This window comes from Schistocerca nitens, chromosome 9 (assembly GCF_023898315.1).
Source record: "Schistocerca nitens isolate TAMUIC-IGC-003100 chromosome 9, iqSchNite1.1, whole genome shotgun sequence".
Classification (NCBI taxonomy): domain Eukaryota; kingdom Metazoa; phylum Arthropoda; class Insecta; order Orthoptera; family Acrididae; genus Schistocerca; species Schistocerca nitens.
Window position 1 is genome coordinate 289,684,030 of NC_064622.1, and position 15,001 is coordinate 289,699,030.

General features: G+C 40.2%; 1 protein-coding gene across 1 annotated transcript in view; it reads right to left on the minus strand.

The window, feature by feature from the left end:
* Positions 1 to 15,001, minus strand: part of LOC126204186 (cubilin-like) — a 1,516,445-nt gene that overhangs the window by 402,458 nt on the left and 1,098,986 nt on the right. Inside the window, exon 46 of the mRNA XM_049938590.1 lies at positions 3,031 to 3,255. Coding sequence (XP_049794547.1) covers positions 3,031 to 3,255 — 225 coding nt within the window. The remainder of the gene's footprint in view (positions 1 to 3,030; positions 3,256 to 15,001) is intronic.

Consider the following 15,001-nt stretch of genomic DNA (forward strand, 5'->3'; position numbering starts at 1 on the left):
AGAGATTCTTATTATGCCTTCTACATTTAAATCTTCTCCTCTTAGGTTAATATTGGGTAGCCATTTGAGTTTTTGATGCTTATAGAGCTGCCTGTGTTTTCTCCGAAAGTTTCTGAAATTTTCATACAAGTAGCAATTATTTTTCCCTGTTGTGAATGCTTCTACTTCTTTGCATTTCTCCTCTAGCCACTCCAGCTTTGCTACGTTGCAGCTTACATCAATTTCATTTTTAAAAACCTGTATGCCCTTTTTCCTGCTTTGTTTGCTGTATTTGCACATATTCACCTTTCAAAAATTAAAATTAATATCGTGTGTGCAATCCAAGGATTTATATTAAGCGCATCTGTTTGCCTATTTTTTGTTTTGCTAATTTCACTGTTTAATCTTTTAAAGTAAACTAGTTATCTTCTACTCTATCTCTTGCAGTTAGGCCACTGCCTAAGACATCTTCAGGAAATTCTGGTTGGTTCAACTTGTCCTTATCATGTCTACTTAATTGTCTAGTTTTCTTTGATTTCTTCAGTTTTACACTGTATTCTGTAACTAATAAATTAGGTTCAGAGTTCACAACTGCTCCTGGAACTGCAATGCAGTTTAAAATTTGGTTCCTAAATCTATGTCTTAGCATTATCTAATGTATCTCAAACTTTCCAGCAACCTCAGTTCTCCTCCATGTATGCGTATTCATAATTGTTAAACCAAGTGTCTGCAATGATTAAATTAATGTTCTGTGCAATATCTACCATGTGGCTTCCATTTTATTCTTTTCCCTCCAGTCTATGTTCTACTACTTTTCCTTCTACATCTTTTTTCTTCTTCTAGTGAATTACAGTCCCCAAATTAGTTGTTTTTCTTATACTGCATTACGCTCTCCTATCACAATTAAAGCTTCATCTCTCTAAATTCTCGATTATTTTCTTTACTTCAACATACACATACATTGTACTGTTGTGGTGGTCCACTGTTTTAATGTCTTTCTTGTCTATGATAATATATTTGGTAAACTATTCACAGTAGTTTGGCCAGATTCCTATTTTCTTGTACATTATTTGGCCAACTCCAGCATTAGTTCTATTTGATATTGTGTTGAGAAATGTATACAAAGCTGATCAGTAATCCTGTTCTTCCTGCAACCACAATTCACTAATTCGTTATATGTAACTTCAACCAGCCCATCTCAGTTTTCAGGTTTGTAATCTGCTATGTGATTATGGGGTCTAACATTCCATGTTTCAACACACCATAGAATATCTTGTTTAGTTAAGGTGATCAATATTCTGAGCAGTCCCCTCCAAGATTCAAATGAAGGACTACTTTACTTACAGAATATTATAGCCAGGATGATGCTATCATCATTTAAACTACAGAGTAGAGCTGCCAGTTTTCAGGAAATATAACGTGTAGTTTCATTTTTGGCATCGTTGCAGAACCAACATACTAAAGTAATGTTAATCAGTATTTCAAGGCCAGATTAGTCAATTATCCAGACTGCTGCCCTACAACAGTTGGAAACAGTGCTGTCCCTTGCGAGGAAATACATATTAGTCTCGCCTTGCTACACGTACCTTTCCAATTGGCACAAATGGTGTGGCTATCCGCATCATTGAGGCATGCAGGGGCCACCCTGTTGCGGGCATGTTCATTGTTTATGTGTGGGTGGGAAGGGGCACATTCACAACTGATTGTCCTTAAACTGCTAAAAACTATTTGTGCTTACTCACGCTAAATTTAACAATGGAAAAATCAACTGGCCTTTAGTGGTGGGGATGATAGGGGGTGAGGACCTGCTGCTTCCTCAGTTAAAGTACAGGGTGATTCAAAAAGAATACCACAACTTTAGGAATTTAAAACTCTGCAACGACAAAAGGCAGAGCTAAGCACTATCTGTCGGCGAATTAAGGGAGCTATAAAGTTTCATTTAGTTGTACATTTGTTCGCTTGAGGCACTGTTGACTAGGCGTCAGCGTCAGTTGATGCTAAGATGGCGACCGCTCAACAGAAAGCTTTTTGTGTTATTGAGTACGGCAGAAGTGAATCGACGACAGTTGTTCAGCGTGCATTTCGAAGGAAGTATGGTGTTAAACCTCCTGATAGGTGGTGTATTAAACGTTGGTATAAACAGTTTACAGAGAATGGGTGTTTGTGCAAAGGGAAAAGTTCTGGACGGCCGAGAACGAGTGATGAAAATGTAGCACGCATCCAGCAAGCATTTGTTCGCAGCCCAGGAAAATCGACTCGCAGAGCTAGCAGAGAGCTGCAAATTCCACAATCAACTGTATGGAGAGTCCTACGAAAAAGGTTAGTTATGAAACCTGAACGTCAACTACCCGAGGCGATGGATCGGCCGCCAGGCAGCCCGTGACAGAGCACTTCATCACTGGCCTCCAAGAAGCCCTGATCTTACCCCCTGCGATTTTTTCTTATGGGGGTATGTTAAGGATATGGTGTTTCGGCCACCCCTCCCAGCCACCATTGATGATTTGAAACGAGAAATAACAGCAGCTATCCAAACTGTTACGCCTGATATGCTACAGAGAGTGTGGAACGAGTTGGAGTATCGGGTTGATATTGCTCGTGTGTCTGGAGGGGGCATATTGAACATCTCTGAACTTGTTTTTGAGTGAAAAAAAACCTTTTTAAATACTCTTTGTAATGATGTATAACAGAAGGTTATATTATGTTTCTTTCATTAAATACACATTTTTAAAGTTGTGGTATTCTTTTTGAATCACCCTGTAAATATCTATTACTGCTAATTCAATGTTTATACACAATGACACCATTATTATATAGAAGTGCTATTAAGGTAAAGGCTTGTGTACAAACAAATACATTCTATTCCAATAAAAATAATGAAAACTATTGAATATGTATCACATCCACTCACACATAAATGCATCAAACAAGCTGTAGCGCCAAGGGTATGCAAACGTATGTGTGTGTCTGTGTGTGTTACACATTACACATTCATTTACTCAATGATACTTCTTTGGACCATTAATATTAATAGTGATATTTAAGCTAGCTTACCAGTGTTATTGAAGGGTAATATTTCTGAGACTGTGACATTGTCATAGTTATGACAAGAACCATTGTCAGGCAAATCGAGATCCATAAGTTGAAAATTCAGAATTTGATAGTAATCATATGGGGCACGAACATGCCATTTACATTTTATATTCCTTTCATATTTCCCTGGATAGCCAGGTGACTTTATCACACCTCTGTATGCTCTTATAGTTCCACCACATTTTCCTGCAACATAAAAAAATGTGATTTTGCAGTGCATTGTTTCTCAATGAAGCAAAAGTACATGTCATTTAACATAACTCTCAGATCCCTAAAAACAGAGGGTAGTGGACTGCCTGTATTCTGATTACATGATCAATGATCAATAACCTGAGATACACCACTCTTCCAAAATGTAGAAGGAATATAATATTCCAGTCATGGGATGTCAAATATTTGGCTCCAACTACTTGTTTGGAGAGAGGTTCTGTGACTCAGGGGGTATTTTTGCTGCCACTTATCACCTCTTTCACCACTGGCTATGATTTGTTAATGGAAAAATGTGAAGTGGTCCTGTGATTTCGAACCAACATTAAACTGTAGGCTCCCATATAACTGACAATTTAAATCAGTTGAAAAATTCTAAGAAGTGAAGGGTACATCAGCTTCAGTATGGTCATGCTTAGTAAAGCACTATGGTGTAATGCCACCACTACTTTTTGGGCTTTACTGTGAAGACCAACAGTTTAGCCACAGCAATGTAAGGTAGCCAGTGGGAACCAATGTGCCAACATGCTGGTTGCAGCAATGGGGCAAACAAGTATAAATAACCGTTAATTTGAGCATAGGCATCAGCAGTCTACAGAGATGAGAGAGCCATGCTGGCCAACCAAGTATCATGGGCCTGCAAGCACCTGCTACAAGTTCTAACCTCCACCTTTGCATCACCTGCTAGTGCCAAGTGCTCCTTCTTGGATTTGGTACTTCCCTGCCAGCAGTCTTCCTCCTGGCCCACTCCACCAGACCCCTGCCCTGGAGGACAGCAGAATGAGACCAGGGCAGTACAGCCACCACCCTCTCTTCCATACCAGTGAGACACCTAGGTGCCATGTGTCCTCTCTCAGAGTTGGGTGTTCCACCACTGGAGGTTGGCATCATCTGCAAGTAACTTAGGAGTCTTAAAAGCCACTGGGTTCATAAACAAGCAGCACTGTCCAGTTAAATGGCCACATTCCACATGCCACTGCGTAAGTTCTGCAGTCAACATGCCTGGGAGATAATGTCACAGCATAGTAGCCACATGCTGGCTGCCACTACACTTTGTCTACATCACATACTTTGAGGGGGCTGTGGCTGTCACATCCACCCAGGTGCTACTGGTATAGTTGAACAAATGCTAAAAAAATAATTTTCGATGCCGTCTGTATAAGCTGCCAAAAACCTGCTCTCCTGACCTCACAATACTGCCCTGACCCAACCCCACACAGAAGTGGTCCTACAGCCCTGGACCACTTCAGGTGGTGTCAAAAGTGCTGCAGTCAAATTCAGTATATGCCAAAAAGTCCAGCATCCATGCACTGTGATACAACAGCTGCAGCTTGTAGTTATCACACAATGGGGTCAGTGAGCAAACTATTGATTCTATTTGTGTATGCACGGGACCTTTAATGTTATGCTAGTCAAACCAGTAGAGCCAGCAGACATGTCAGAGACTCATAAAAACTGTAATGAACACTATTTGTAAATTGTGCTCTGTATAGCCTGCTAGGGCATAGTGCAGAATCAGTACTAGCATAAGGTTTTACAAGCCACTGTTACGGCCATATTGCTAAGCAGTGTATGAAATTAAGGTGGCTAATGTTATAGCATAGAGTATAAGTTGATATCTGGTAACTGTAAGGGCTTTGTGTATCATAATTTATGGAGGGTAATGGTTCCACAATGACCGAGTCTGATATGCAGGGTTTTGTCCAGCAGGATATGATGCACTTTATACTTCGTGGAATAGCACAGTTGAGAGTGGACAAGATGAATTACTGTGATGAATTACAGTTAAGGATGAGCATTTTGCATTAATTATCAGTCTGGTGCTTAAATAGCTCCAGCCACTACAAAAATCCAGCCATTACCAACCTTTTCTGGTAAATCAGCTGAGGATGTAATGTCTATCTTGGATTATGTGTGATCATCGGCAAAGATGGGATGTTGATCTGATGTTCATTTCCTGCAAGTAACGAAGTTATGTCTCAATGTGGAGGTGAAATATATTGTCAGGTTTAGGGAGAGGTTAAGGAATCCACAGGCATTTAAACAGTTAATGGAAGGCTTCCTACAGTGGTACAAAAAGAAAAACTGAGAGAGATTTTCTTCTGAGCAGTTGAGTAGTGTGAGGAAGAAATACAATCAATCAGTGGAAGATTTTGCAGGTGGAATACATAAGATTAAGATCCAAACAAATGAATCTGTGGATAATGATGACGAAGGTCAATGGCTGGGTAGCCTCTAACTATATATATGAAGACAGTAACTGTTCTCGAATAAACAGATACTATTGATGACCATGCAGCTTTTCTCTAGAATAAATGATAAGTAATTGAAACCCAAAGCTGCCGGCAGTGCGAATGCGCACAGGTTGCCCGAACTCTTACGGGAATCGCCAAAGCGTGCGCAAGTAATGAATGAATGGGCAAATATCTATCAGGTAAATTACATATGTAGAATTGTGGACAGTTGGGAATGTGGGTCTCACGGGAAGCGTGCAAGGGATAAGTCCCTGCAGTCGCACTATTCATCTGTGTCCTTGGTGGCTCAGATGGATAGAGCGTCTGCCATGTAAGCAGGAGATCCCGGGTTCGAGTCCCAGTCGGGGCACACATTTTCAGCTGTCCCCATCGAGGTATGTCAACAACACCTGCCGGCAGCTTTGGGTTTCAATTACTTATCAATTATTCTAGAGAAAAGCTGCATGGTCATCAATAGTATCTTTTCTTTCGAGAACAAGTACTGTCTTCATATAAATACTAGTTGAGTTTGGACAGGTATTCCAAAAGATCTGTTCATTGCTGTCAGGTTGGCTACAGAGTTTGAGGAAACGTAGCAACAGTGGTGTGGGATCTGAGAGAAATGTTTTCCACTAACGTGAAGTGGATGATCAGGACATATTCAGACCGAGGAGGGTACCACAGTAGTTAGCACAATGGACTCACATTCGGAAGAACGATGGTTAAAACCCGTGTATGGATGTCCTGATTTCCTGATATCCTTAAACTGCTTAAGACAAATGCCAAGATGGTCCCTCTGAATGGGCATGGCCACTTACCTTGTCCATCCTTCCATAATCTGAGCTTGTGGTCCATCTCTAATGAATTAGATGTTGATGGAATGTTAAACACTAATTTCCTCCCTCCTCCTTGATATTCACAGGCAATTTAGAGCAGCCTTAATGGGATAAGACTGGTGCAGGTGGACACCATCAATGGAATTATAGGTATAGTGGTTAGAATAGACATGAAGGTAGCAGACAAAGGTTAAACATGAAAGGGAGTCCCAAGTCCATTAAGTTTCGATGTTACAGATACAAATGCACATGCGGAATGTGGTACGGCAGGGACAGTGAGATGTAGGGAATGTAAGCTGTCATTGGTCACAAGGACATATGTATCAGTGTCAAGTCAGAATCTCTTGGGTCCAAAGTGATTAGACTCACCATGCTGCAGATTGCATGGGGTGGTCGGCAATGACATGAAGTTGTAAGCGTTAGCATTATTTAATTTTCAGACTGTGGTGGTTCAGATCGAACAATTTGTTGAGGTGGTGCCTCATGTAAGAGAAGATCAGTACATGATCCCTGTATTGGACTTCCTATTACAAAACAATGCAAAAACTGGCATATGACGATGTACGACGGAACTTATAAGGATGATATTCCAGCTAGGGTAAACTGTCACTGCAAAATTCAAGGAATGCATCAATTTAATTGTGTACAAAAACACTAAGGCTAGATTCTCATAGTATTGTGCCACATGACATGGGTAGGTTGCTTTGGGTGAGCGTAGAACCTGTATTACCTGTTGATATGTTATGTGTAGCAGAACCACTAAAACAGAATGATGTATTGGATACTCATGTTGTTTTGTAAGGAGCATTGTACATGTACAGGAGAGATGGCAGGAAAATGGTACCTGTGAATATAGATAATTTTGGCAGTGATGAGGTGAAACTAGCAATGGGTCTGTTAGTTGCAAATCTGGACTACCTGGAGGAGGATGACTGGAGCGCATAAGATATGAAGAATAATCAGATGCAGGCCATCACTTAAACTTCACTGTGTAAGAAGGTAGAGCATCTGGAAAAACCAGAAAGACCAGAAGTGCAGATACTATTAATATAATTTGAGGATTTATTTTATACTCAGGTGCCCTTAACTGGCAACACACGTAACACAACACCAAATTCCTACAGGAAACAGGGTACCAGTACATCAGAAACTGTATTATATAACTTGGCATTTACAACCAATTATGGATGATTTCATTAACCAACAGCTAGCTGATGGCATAATAGAGGAGAGTACTAGTTCGTAGGGGGAGCTGTCATGGTCGTGTCAAAAAAATCAGCAGATCGTTCTAAGAAATTAGATTCTGCTGTGATTATCAAAATTTTAATAGTACAACAATAACCAAAGCATAACTCATATCCAATATCACAGAGATCATTGACTATTTGGGATACTGCTGGTAAACTGCAACACTTGACTGTCCGCCAATCCCACCATACTATCCCTCCCCCTCACTGCCCCAGCCTCCTCCTTACCCCCACCCAGTCGCCACTCCCATCATGCAATAGTGCAGGCACTGAGGACATGGCCTTACTGAATGACAAGCAGCACAAACTGCTGACACAAGTACAAGCTGTACACGATGTAACTGCAGTTCAGCATGTGTGTGTGAGGGGGGGGGGGGGGGGGGCTGTTACATAAGACAACTAGGTTAGGACCATGTGTGGTGGTGTCAGTTAAACTCAGGAAAGAAGTGTTAAGGGAAACACATACCAATGTTATCTGGGCGTGGAGGTCAGAGGGCAACGAACCAAGGAGTTAGAAAGTGGTACTGGTGGTAGGGGGGAAGGAAGATGTGAACAAATATGTAAAGAATTTTGAGCTGTGTGCACAGTTAGTAGAAGAAAGCCATAAGAAAACATCATTACAAAAGTGGCTGGAAGCAACAAAACCATCTGAAATAATAGGGATGGGCCTCCTATGTCAATTGTACTGGAGTTCCATGGGATAGCATTTAATTTTGATAATTACTAAGCACTTTTCACAGTACATGATGGTGATCATTATCCTGTCTCATCAAGCAGCTAGGGTGGTGCAAGCCATGGTCAACAAATTTATAACAAGGAAAATAATCAATTGTTGATAATATAATGTAAATGGATAGATAAAAAGTCTACTCACCAAGTGGCATCAGGGGAACATACACACACACAAGAGGGTCTAACTTTTACAACCTTTTGGATCCAGTCTTTTTTCTTCCCCCCTTTTCCTTCCCCTTCAACTCTTCTTCCAGAAGGAGGAGCCACTGGGTCTGAGAGCTTGTAAAAGTCAAACCCTTTTGTGTGTGTGTTTCCCTGCCACCGCTTGGTGAGTAGATTTTTTGTCTATCCATTTATATTATAATATCAGTACAAATTTAGAAGCACGTAAAACCTTACACGAGAAATTAGTGAAGAAATGTTATTATTCAGTAGAAGAAGAATTCACAAAGGACAGCCTGAAAAGTTGAGCAGGAAAGAGCATGTCTTTAGGACCGTTAATTTTTGAAAGTTTGTTACTTTAAAAAAAATTATTACTTGCATATTAATTACATATCCAGTACTGTACATTGTATAAATGATATTACAAGAACTATATTATACAAGAAACTGTAAACCAGTTTTTATGTTTTGACAAGTCTTCTATACGTTAAGTCAATGAGTTGAAATTGTACATCACCAGATAAAAAACTTCTATTCTATTCCATTCTATGAGATTTTTATCATGGACCAAGTGAGGAATTTCATGTCGGAACTGAAACAATTGTGTCATTTTCTAAAGGTTTCTAAATTAATAACTAACCCACTGCAGCCACAAATCAATGGTAGAAGAGAGAGCTTGCATCATACTGCTGATAAGATGTTGAGTTACTATGTAAACTCTCATCACAGTGAGTGGGATAAGTACTTAACATTTGTCATGATAACATACAATTTGAAAGTTCATAGTGTTACCAGGCTATACCCTACTCAGTTGGTGAATGGAACATAAACATTTGAAGTAATCAGACTAAAAATTGGTAAGGACAGGAACCAGTCCCCAATTTTGCCAAGATACTACAGGAAATATGGAAACACATGCAGAAACCAAATAACAGACCCCTGAAATGGCAAGACATAGCTGGCTGGTCCACCTCCACGAACCATGGACCTTGCCGTTGGTGGGGAGGCTTGCGTGCCTCAGCGATACAGATGGCCATAATGTAGGTGCAACCACAATGGAGGGATATCTGTTGAGAGGCCAGACAAACGTGTGGTTCCTGAAGAGGGGCAGCAGCCTTTTCAGTAGTTGCAGGGGCAACAGTCTGGATGATTGACTGATCTGACCTTGCAACACTAACCAAAACGGCCTTGCTGTGCTGGTACTGTGAACGGCTGAAAGCAAGGGGAAACTACAGCCATAATTTTTCCCGAGGGCATGCAGCTTTACTGTATGGTTAAATGATGATGGTGTCCTCTGGGTAAAATATTCCGGAGGTAAAATAGTCCCTCATTCGGATCTCCGGGCGGGGACTACTCAAGAGGAGGTCGTTATCAAGAGAAAGAAAACTGGCGTTCTACGGATCGGAGCGTGCAATGTCAGATCCCTTAATCGGGCAGGCAGGTTAGAAAATTTAAAAAGGGAAATGGATAGGTTAAATTTAGATATAGTGGGAATTAGTGAAGTTCGGTGGCAGGAGGAACAAGACCTTTGGTCAGGTGAATACAGGGTTATAAATACAAAATCAAATAGGGTAATGCAGGAGTAGGTTTAATAGTGAATAAAAAAATAGGAGTGCGGGCAAGCTACTACCAACAGCATAGTGAACGCATTATTGTGGCCAAGATAGACACGAAGCCCATGCCTACTACAGTAGTGCAAGTTTATATGCCAACTAGCTCTGCAGATGATGAAGAAATTGATGAAATGTATGATGAGATAAAAGAAATTATTCAGGTAGTGAAGGGAAACGAAAATTTTATAGTCATGGGTGACTGGAATTCGAGAGTAGGAAAAGGGAGAGAAGGAAACATAGTGGGTGAATATGGATTGGGGGAGAGAAATGAAAGAGGAAGCCACCTGTTAGAATTTTGCATGGAGCATAACTTAGTCATAGCTAACACTTGGTTCAAGAATCATAAAAGAAGGTTGTATACATGGAAGAATCCTGGAGATACTAGAAGGTATCAGATAGATTATATAATGGTAAGACAGAGATTTAGGAACCAGGTTTTAAATTGTAAGACATTTCCAGGGGCAAATGTGGACTCTGACCACAATCTATTGGTTATGAACTGCAGATTAAAACTGAAGAAACTGCAAAAAGGTGGGAATTTAAGGAGATGGGACCTAGATAAACTGACTAAACCAGAGGTTGTACAGAGTTTCAGGGAGAGCATAAGGGAACAATTGACAGGAATGGGGGAAAGAAATACAGTGGAAGAAGAATGGGTAGCTCTGAGGGATGAAGTAGTGAAGGCAGCAGAGGATCAAGTAGGTAAAAAGACGAGGGCTAGTAGAAATCCTTGGGTAACAGTAGAAATATTGAATTTAACTGATGAAAGGAGAAAATATAAAAACGCAGTAAAAGAAGCAGGCAAAAGGGAATACAAACGTCTCAAAAATGAGATCAACAGGAAGTGCAAAATGGCTAAGCAGGGATGGCCAGAGGACAAATGTAAGGATGTAGAGGCTTATCTCACTAGGGGTACGATAGATACTGCCTACAGGAAAATTAAAGAGACCTCTGGAGAAAGGAGAGCCACTTGTATAAATATCAAGAGCTCAGATGGAAACCCAGTTCTAAGCAAAGAAGGGAAAGCAGAAAGGTGGAAGGAGTATATAGAGGGTCTATAGAAGGGCGATGTACTTGAGAACAATATTATGGAAATGGAAGAGGATGTAGATGAAGATGAAATTGGAGATACAATACTGCGTGAAGAGTTTGACAGCACTGAAAGACCTGAGTCCAAACAAGGCCCCCGGAGTAGACAACATTCCATTGGAACTACTGACGGCCTTGGGAGAGCCAGTCCTGACAAAACTCTACCATTTGGTGAGCAAAATGTATGAGACAGGTGAAATACCCTCAGACTTCAAGAAGAATATAATAATTCCAATCCCAAAGAAAGCAGGTGTCGACAGATGTGAAAATTACTGAACTATCAGTTTAATAAGTCACAGCTGCAAAATACTAACGCAAATTCTTTACAGACGAATGGAAAAACTGGTAGAAGCCGACCTCAGCGAAGGATCAGTTTGGATTCTCCAGAAATGTTGGAACACGTGAGCCAATACTGACCCTACGACTTATCTTAGAAAATAGATTAAGGAAGGGCAAACCTACATTTCTAGCATTTGTGGACTTAGAGAAAGCTTTTGACAATGCTGACTGGAATACTCTCTTTCAAATTCTAAAGGTGGCAGGGGTAAAATACAGGGAGCAAAAGGTTATTTACAATTTGTACAGAAACCGGATGACAGTTATAAGAGTTGAGGGGCATGAAAGGGAAGCAGTGGTTGGGAAGGGAGTGAGACAGGGTTGTAGCCTCTCCCCGATGTTATTCAATCTGTATATTGAGCAAGCAGTAAAGGAAACAAAAGAAAAATTTGGAGTAGGTATTAAAGTCCATGGAGAAGAAATAAAAACGTTGAGGTTCGCCGATGACACTGTAATTCTGTCAGAGACAGAAAATGACTTGGAAGAGCAGTTGAACAGATTGGACAGTGTCTTGAAAGGAGGATATAAGATGAACATCAACAAAAGCAAAACGAGGATAATGGAATGTAGTCAAATTAAGTGAGGTGATGCTGAAGGAATTAGATTAGGAATTGAGACACTTAAAGTAGTAAAGGAGTTTTGCTATTTGGGGAGCAAAATAACTGATGATGGTCAAAATAGAGAAGATATAAAATGTAGACTGGCAGTGGCAAGGAAAGTGTTTCTGAAGAAGAGAAATTTGTTAACATCAAGTATAGATTTAAGTGTCAGGAAGGTATTTCTGTAAGTCTTTGTATGGAGTGTAGCCATGTATGGAAGTGAAACATGGACGATAAATAGTTTGGACAAGAAGAGAATAGAAGCTTTTGAAATGTGGTGCTTCAGAAGAATGCTGAAGATTAGATGTGTAGATCACATAACTAATGAGGAAGTATTGAATAGAATTGGGGAGAAGAGGAGTTTGTGGCACAACTTGACAAGAAGAAGGGACCGGCTGGTAGGACATGTTCTGAGGCATCAAGGGATCACCAATTTAGCATTGGAGGGCAGTGTGGAGGGTAAAAATCGTAGAGGGAGACCAAGAGATGAATACACTAAGCAGATTCAGAAGGATGTAGGTTGCAGTAAGTACTGGGAGATGAAGAAGCTTGCACAGGATAGAGTAGCATGGAGAGCTGCATCAAACCAGTTTCAGGACTGAAGACAACAACAACAACAGCTGGCTGGTGTGGCCAAGCAGTTCTAGGTGCTTCAGTTTGGAACCGCGTGACCGCTACGGTTGCAGGTTCGAATCCTGCCTCGGGCATGGATGTGTGTGATGTCCTTACATTACTTACGTTTACGTAGTTCTAAGTTCTAGGGGACTGATGACCTCAGATGTTATGTCCCATACTGCTCAGAGCCATTTGAACCATTTTTTGGCAAGCCCTTACACCCTTCAAGGGTAAAATAAAAATGTTTGTGACAAGGTTCTAACAGCCATAACAGGTGAGAGAGACAACATCACGAGTAAATTTCAAGTTTCAATTGTCAGCTAAGACAACAACAGTTCATGTTGGAGACCTATGACCATTTCAAGGTGTTTCTGATACATTGCCAGTTTGATCAATGTACAGGGTGAAGAGAAAGGGCAAAAACTGTGATGAAGAGGGTGAGCATGAAATTGTTACGTGACTTGTGTGGGGAAATGTCATAGAGATTAAGACCAAAGAAATGAGGGGTGATGATATGCGTCTTTTGTGTTGTTTGTAGTGTAGTTATGAAGATATATAGGATTAACATGGGGAAAGTGTGATTTTCAGAAACAGCAAGGTGTAATGAAGATGACATGTGGAATATATTATTGTATGTCGTGGTTATTATAATTCAGTCAATGGTGTACTGTAACAGATGCATCATGAAATAAATATGGTAACATACATCTTATAACAACGTGAGAGAGGGCAGTTGAATGCTGAGAGAGTATTATTCAAAATGGTGTTAAGAAATGCAGATGAAAGTGACATCAGGGAGATAAACAATACCACAGAAGAAGTGGAGAAGATGGTAAAGGTGAATAAGACAGTGACAGAGTGGCATATCACACAGTTGATAAAGGCAAGGAGGAGGAGATACTGAACAGTACATGCAAACTATGGACACTGATAAGTGATGTGATGGAATTTTTGAAGTAAAAGGCTGACACTGTGAATCTGGATCTTTGCTGTGTATGAAACCATTATGGCAGAGGTGAACTGCTATGAGCAAGGTAGGCTCACAAGGGCAAAGAGGGTGGAACTGAATGGTAATGGGTTACTATTTAATGGTTCAGGTTGTGACAAGATGGGATCAACATTCCACTTGTCAGCCACAGGAATCACCAGACTGAACATAACACATCCACATCTGTGTTGACCAGAGAAACTGGATGGGAATGTTACAAACACAAAATTTGACCTCTCTCAATAATACCTTGAAACTCAATCTTATCCTTTCTCTGAAGCAGCTCAAAGCAACCTATGAACAGATGCTACAGTATGTGCATCAGTATCAGGTGAAACAACAATGTATGTCTGCATCCTTGAGTATCATATTATCTGGCACCCTAGTAAGTTTGACTCTTATTTTGAATGGGCTTCAACTACCTGAGGTGGAGCTCCGCCTGAGCAAATAATCTTGAGGCAATGCAGATCAAAGTAGACTGTGTAATGGATCTGGGAAATGTTATTTTTTTTTTACCACATTTTTCGATACCGAAGTGTAAATGTTTTCTTATATTTTTGTCAGAATTTATGATAATTTGTCTTATCATATGTTAATTTACTTCTGTTTTTGAGAGTGAAAGCATATTGTTTACTATTAGGAAATGTATCGAAGAATAGCAAAGAGACTGATTACAAATGGAAACTTGTGGATTGTGTAAAGTATCTTTGACGCTAGAGTCGTCTTTGACTACAGAGTCGGCAGCTAACTGTTGGTGTGTGATGATGGAAGAACATTGTGAAGGTCGAAGTCCTAAATAATTTTGAATTATGTTACTATTATTTTTGTATTAACTGAAAAGAAGAAATTACATTTGAAGAAACTGTATTTGAAACACCAAAATGAGAGAAACACTTTGAACCACGTCTTTTCTGCAGCCGACAACGATGCATTGTGGAATCATACTTAGACAACTGAAGCCAAGACTAATATCACCTTGCAAACGTTTAATGGAAAAGGTACTGTCACGAAATATGGCAAATTTAAGTTAATAAAAAGTAGTGACCATATTTTCAACTTGTGTCTTAACCGGGAAGCCGTATTTCAACTGGGGGCTCAGTGCCGGGATATTGTGTTCACGAGATCTTCAACAGTGCTACGAGGAAGAAAATTTTTGTGTGTTAATACCAGTTTCTTCAGAATGTGTGTTACAGTGTTTGTGTTCATCGGGAAGTAAAAGTTTTGGAGAAGAAGTGTTTCGGCAAAAAAAAAAAAAGATATATATATAATTTTCG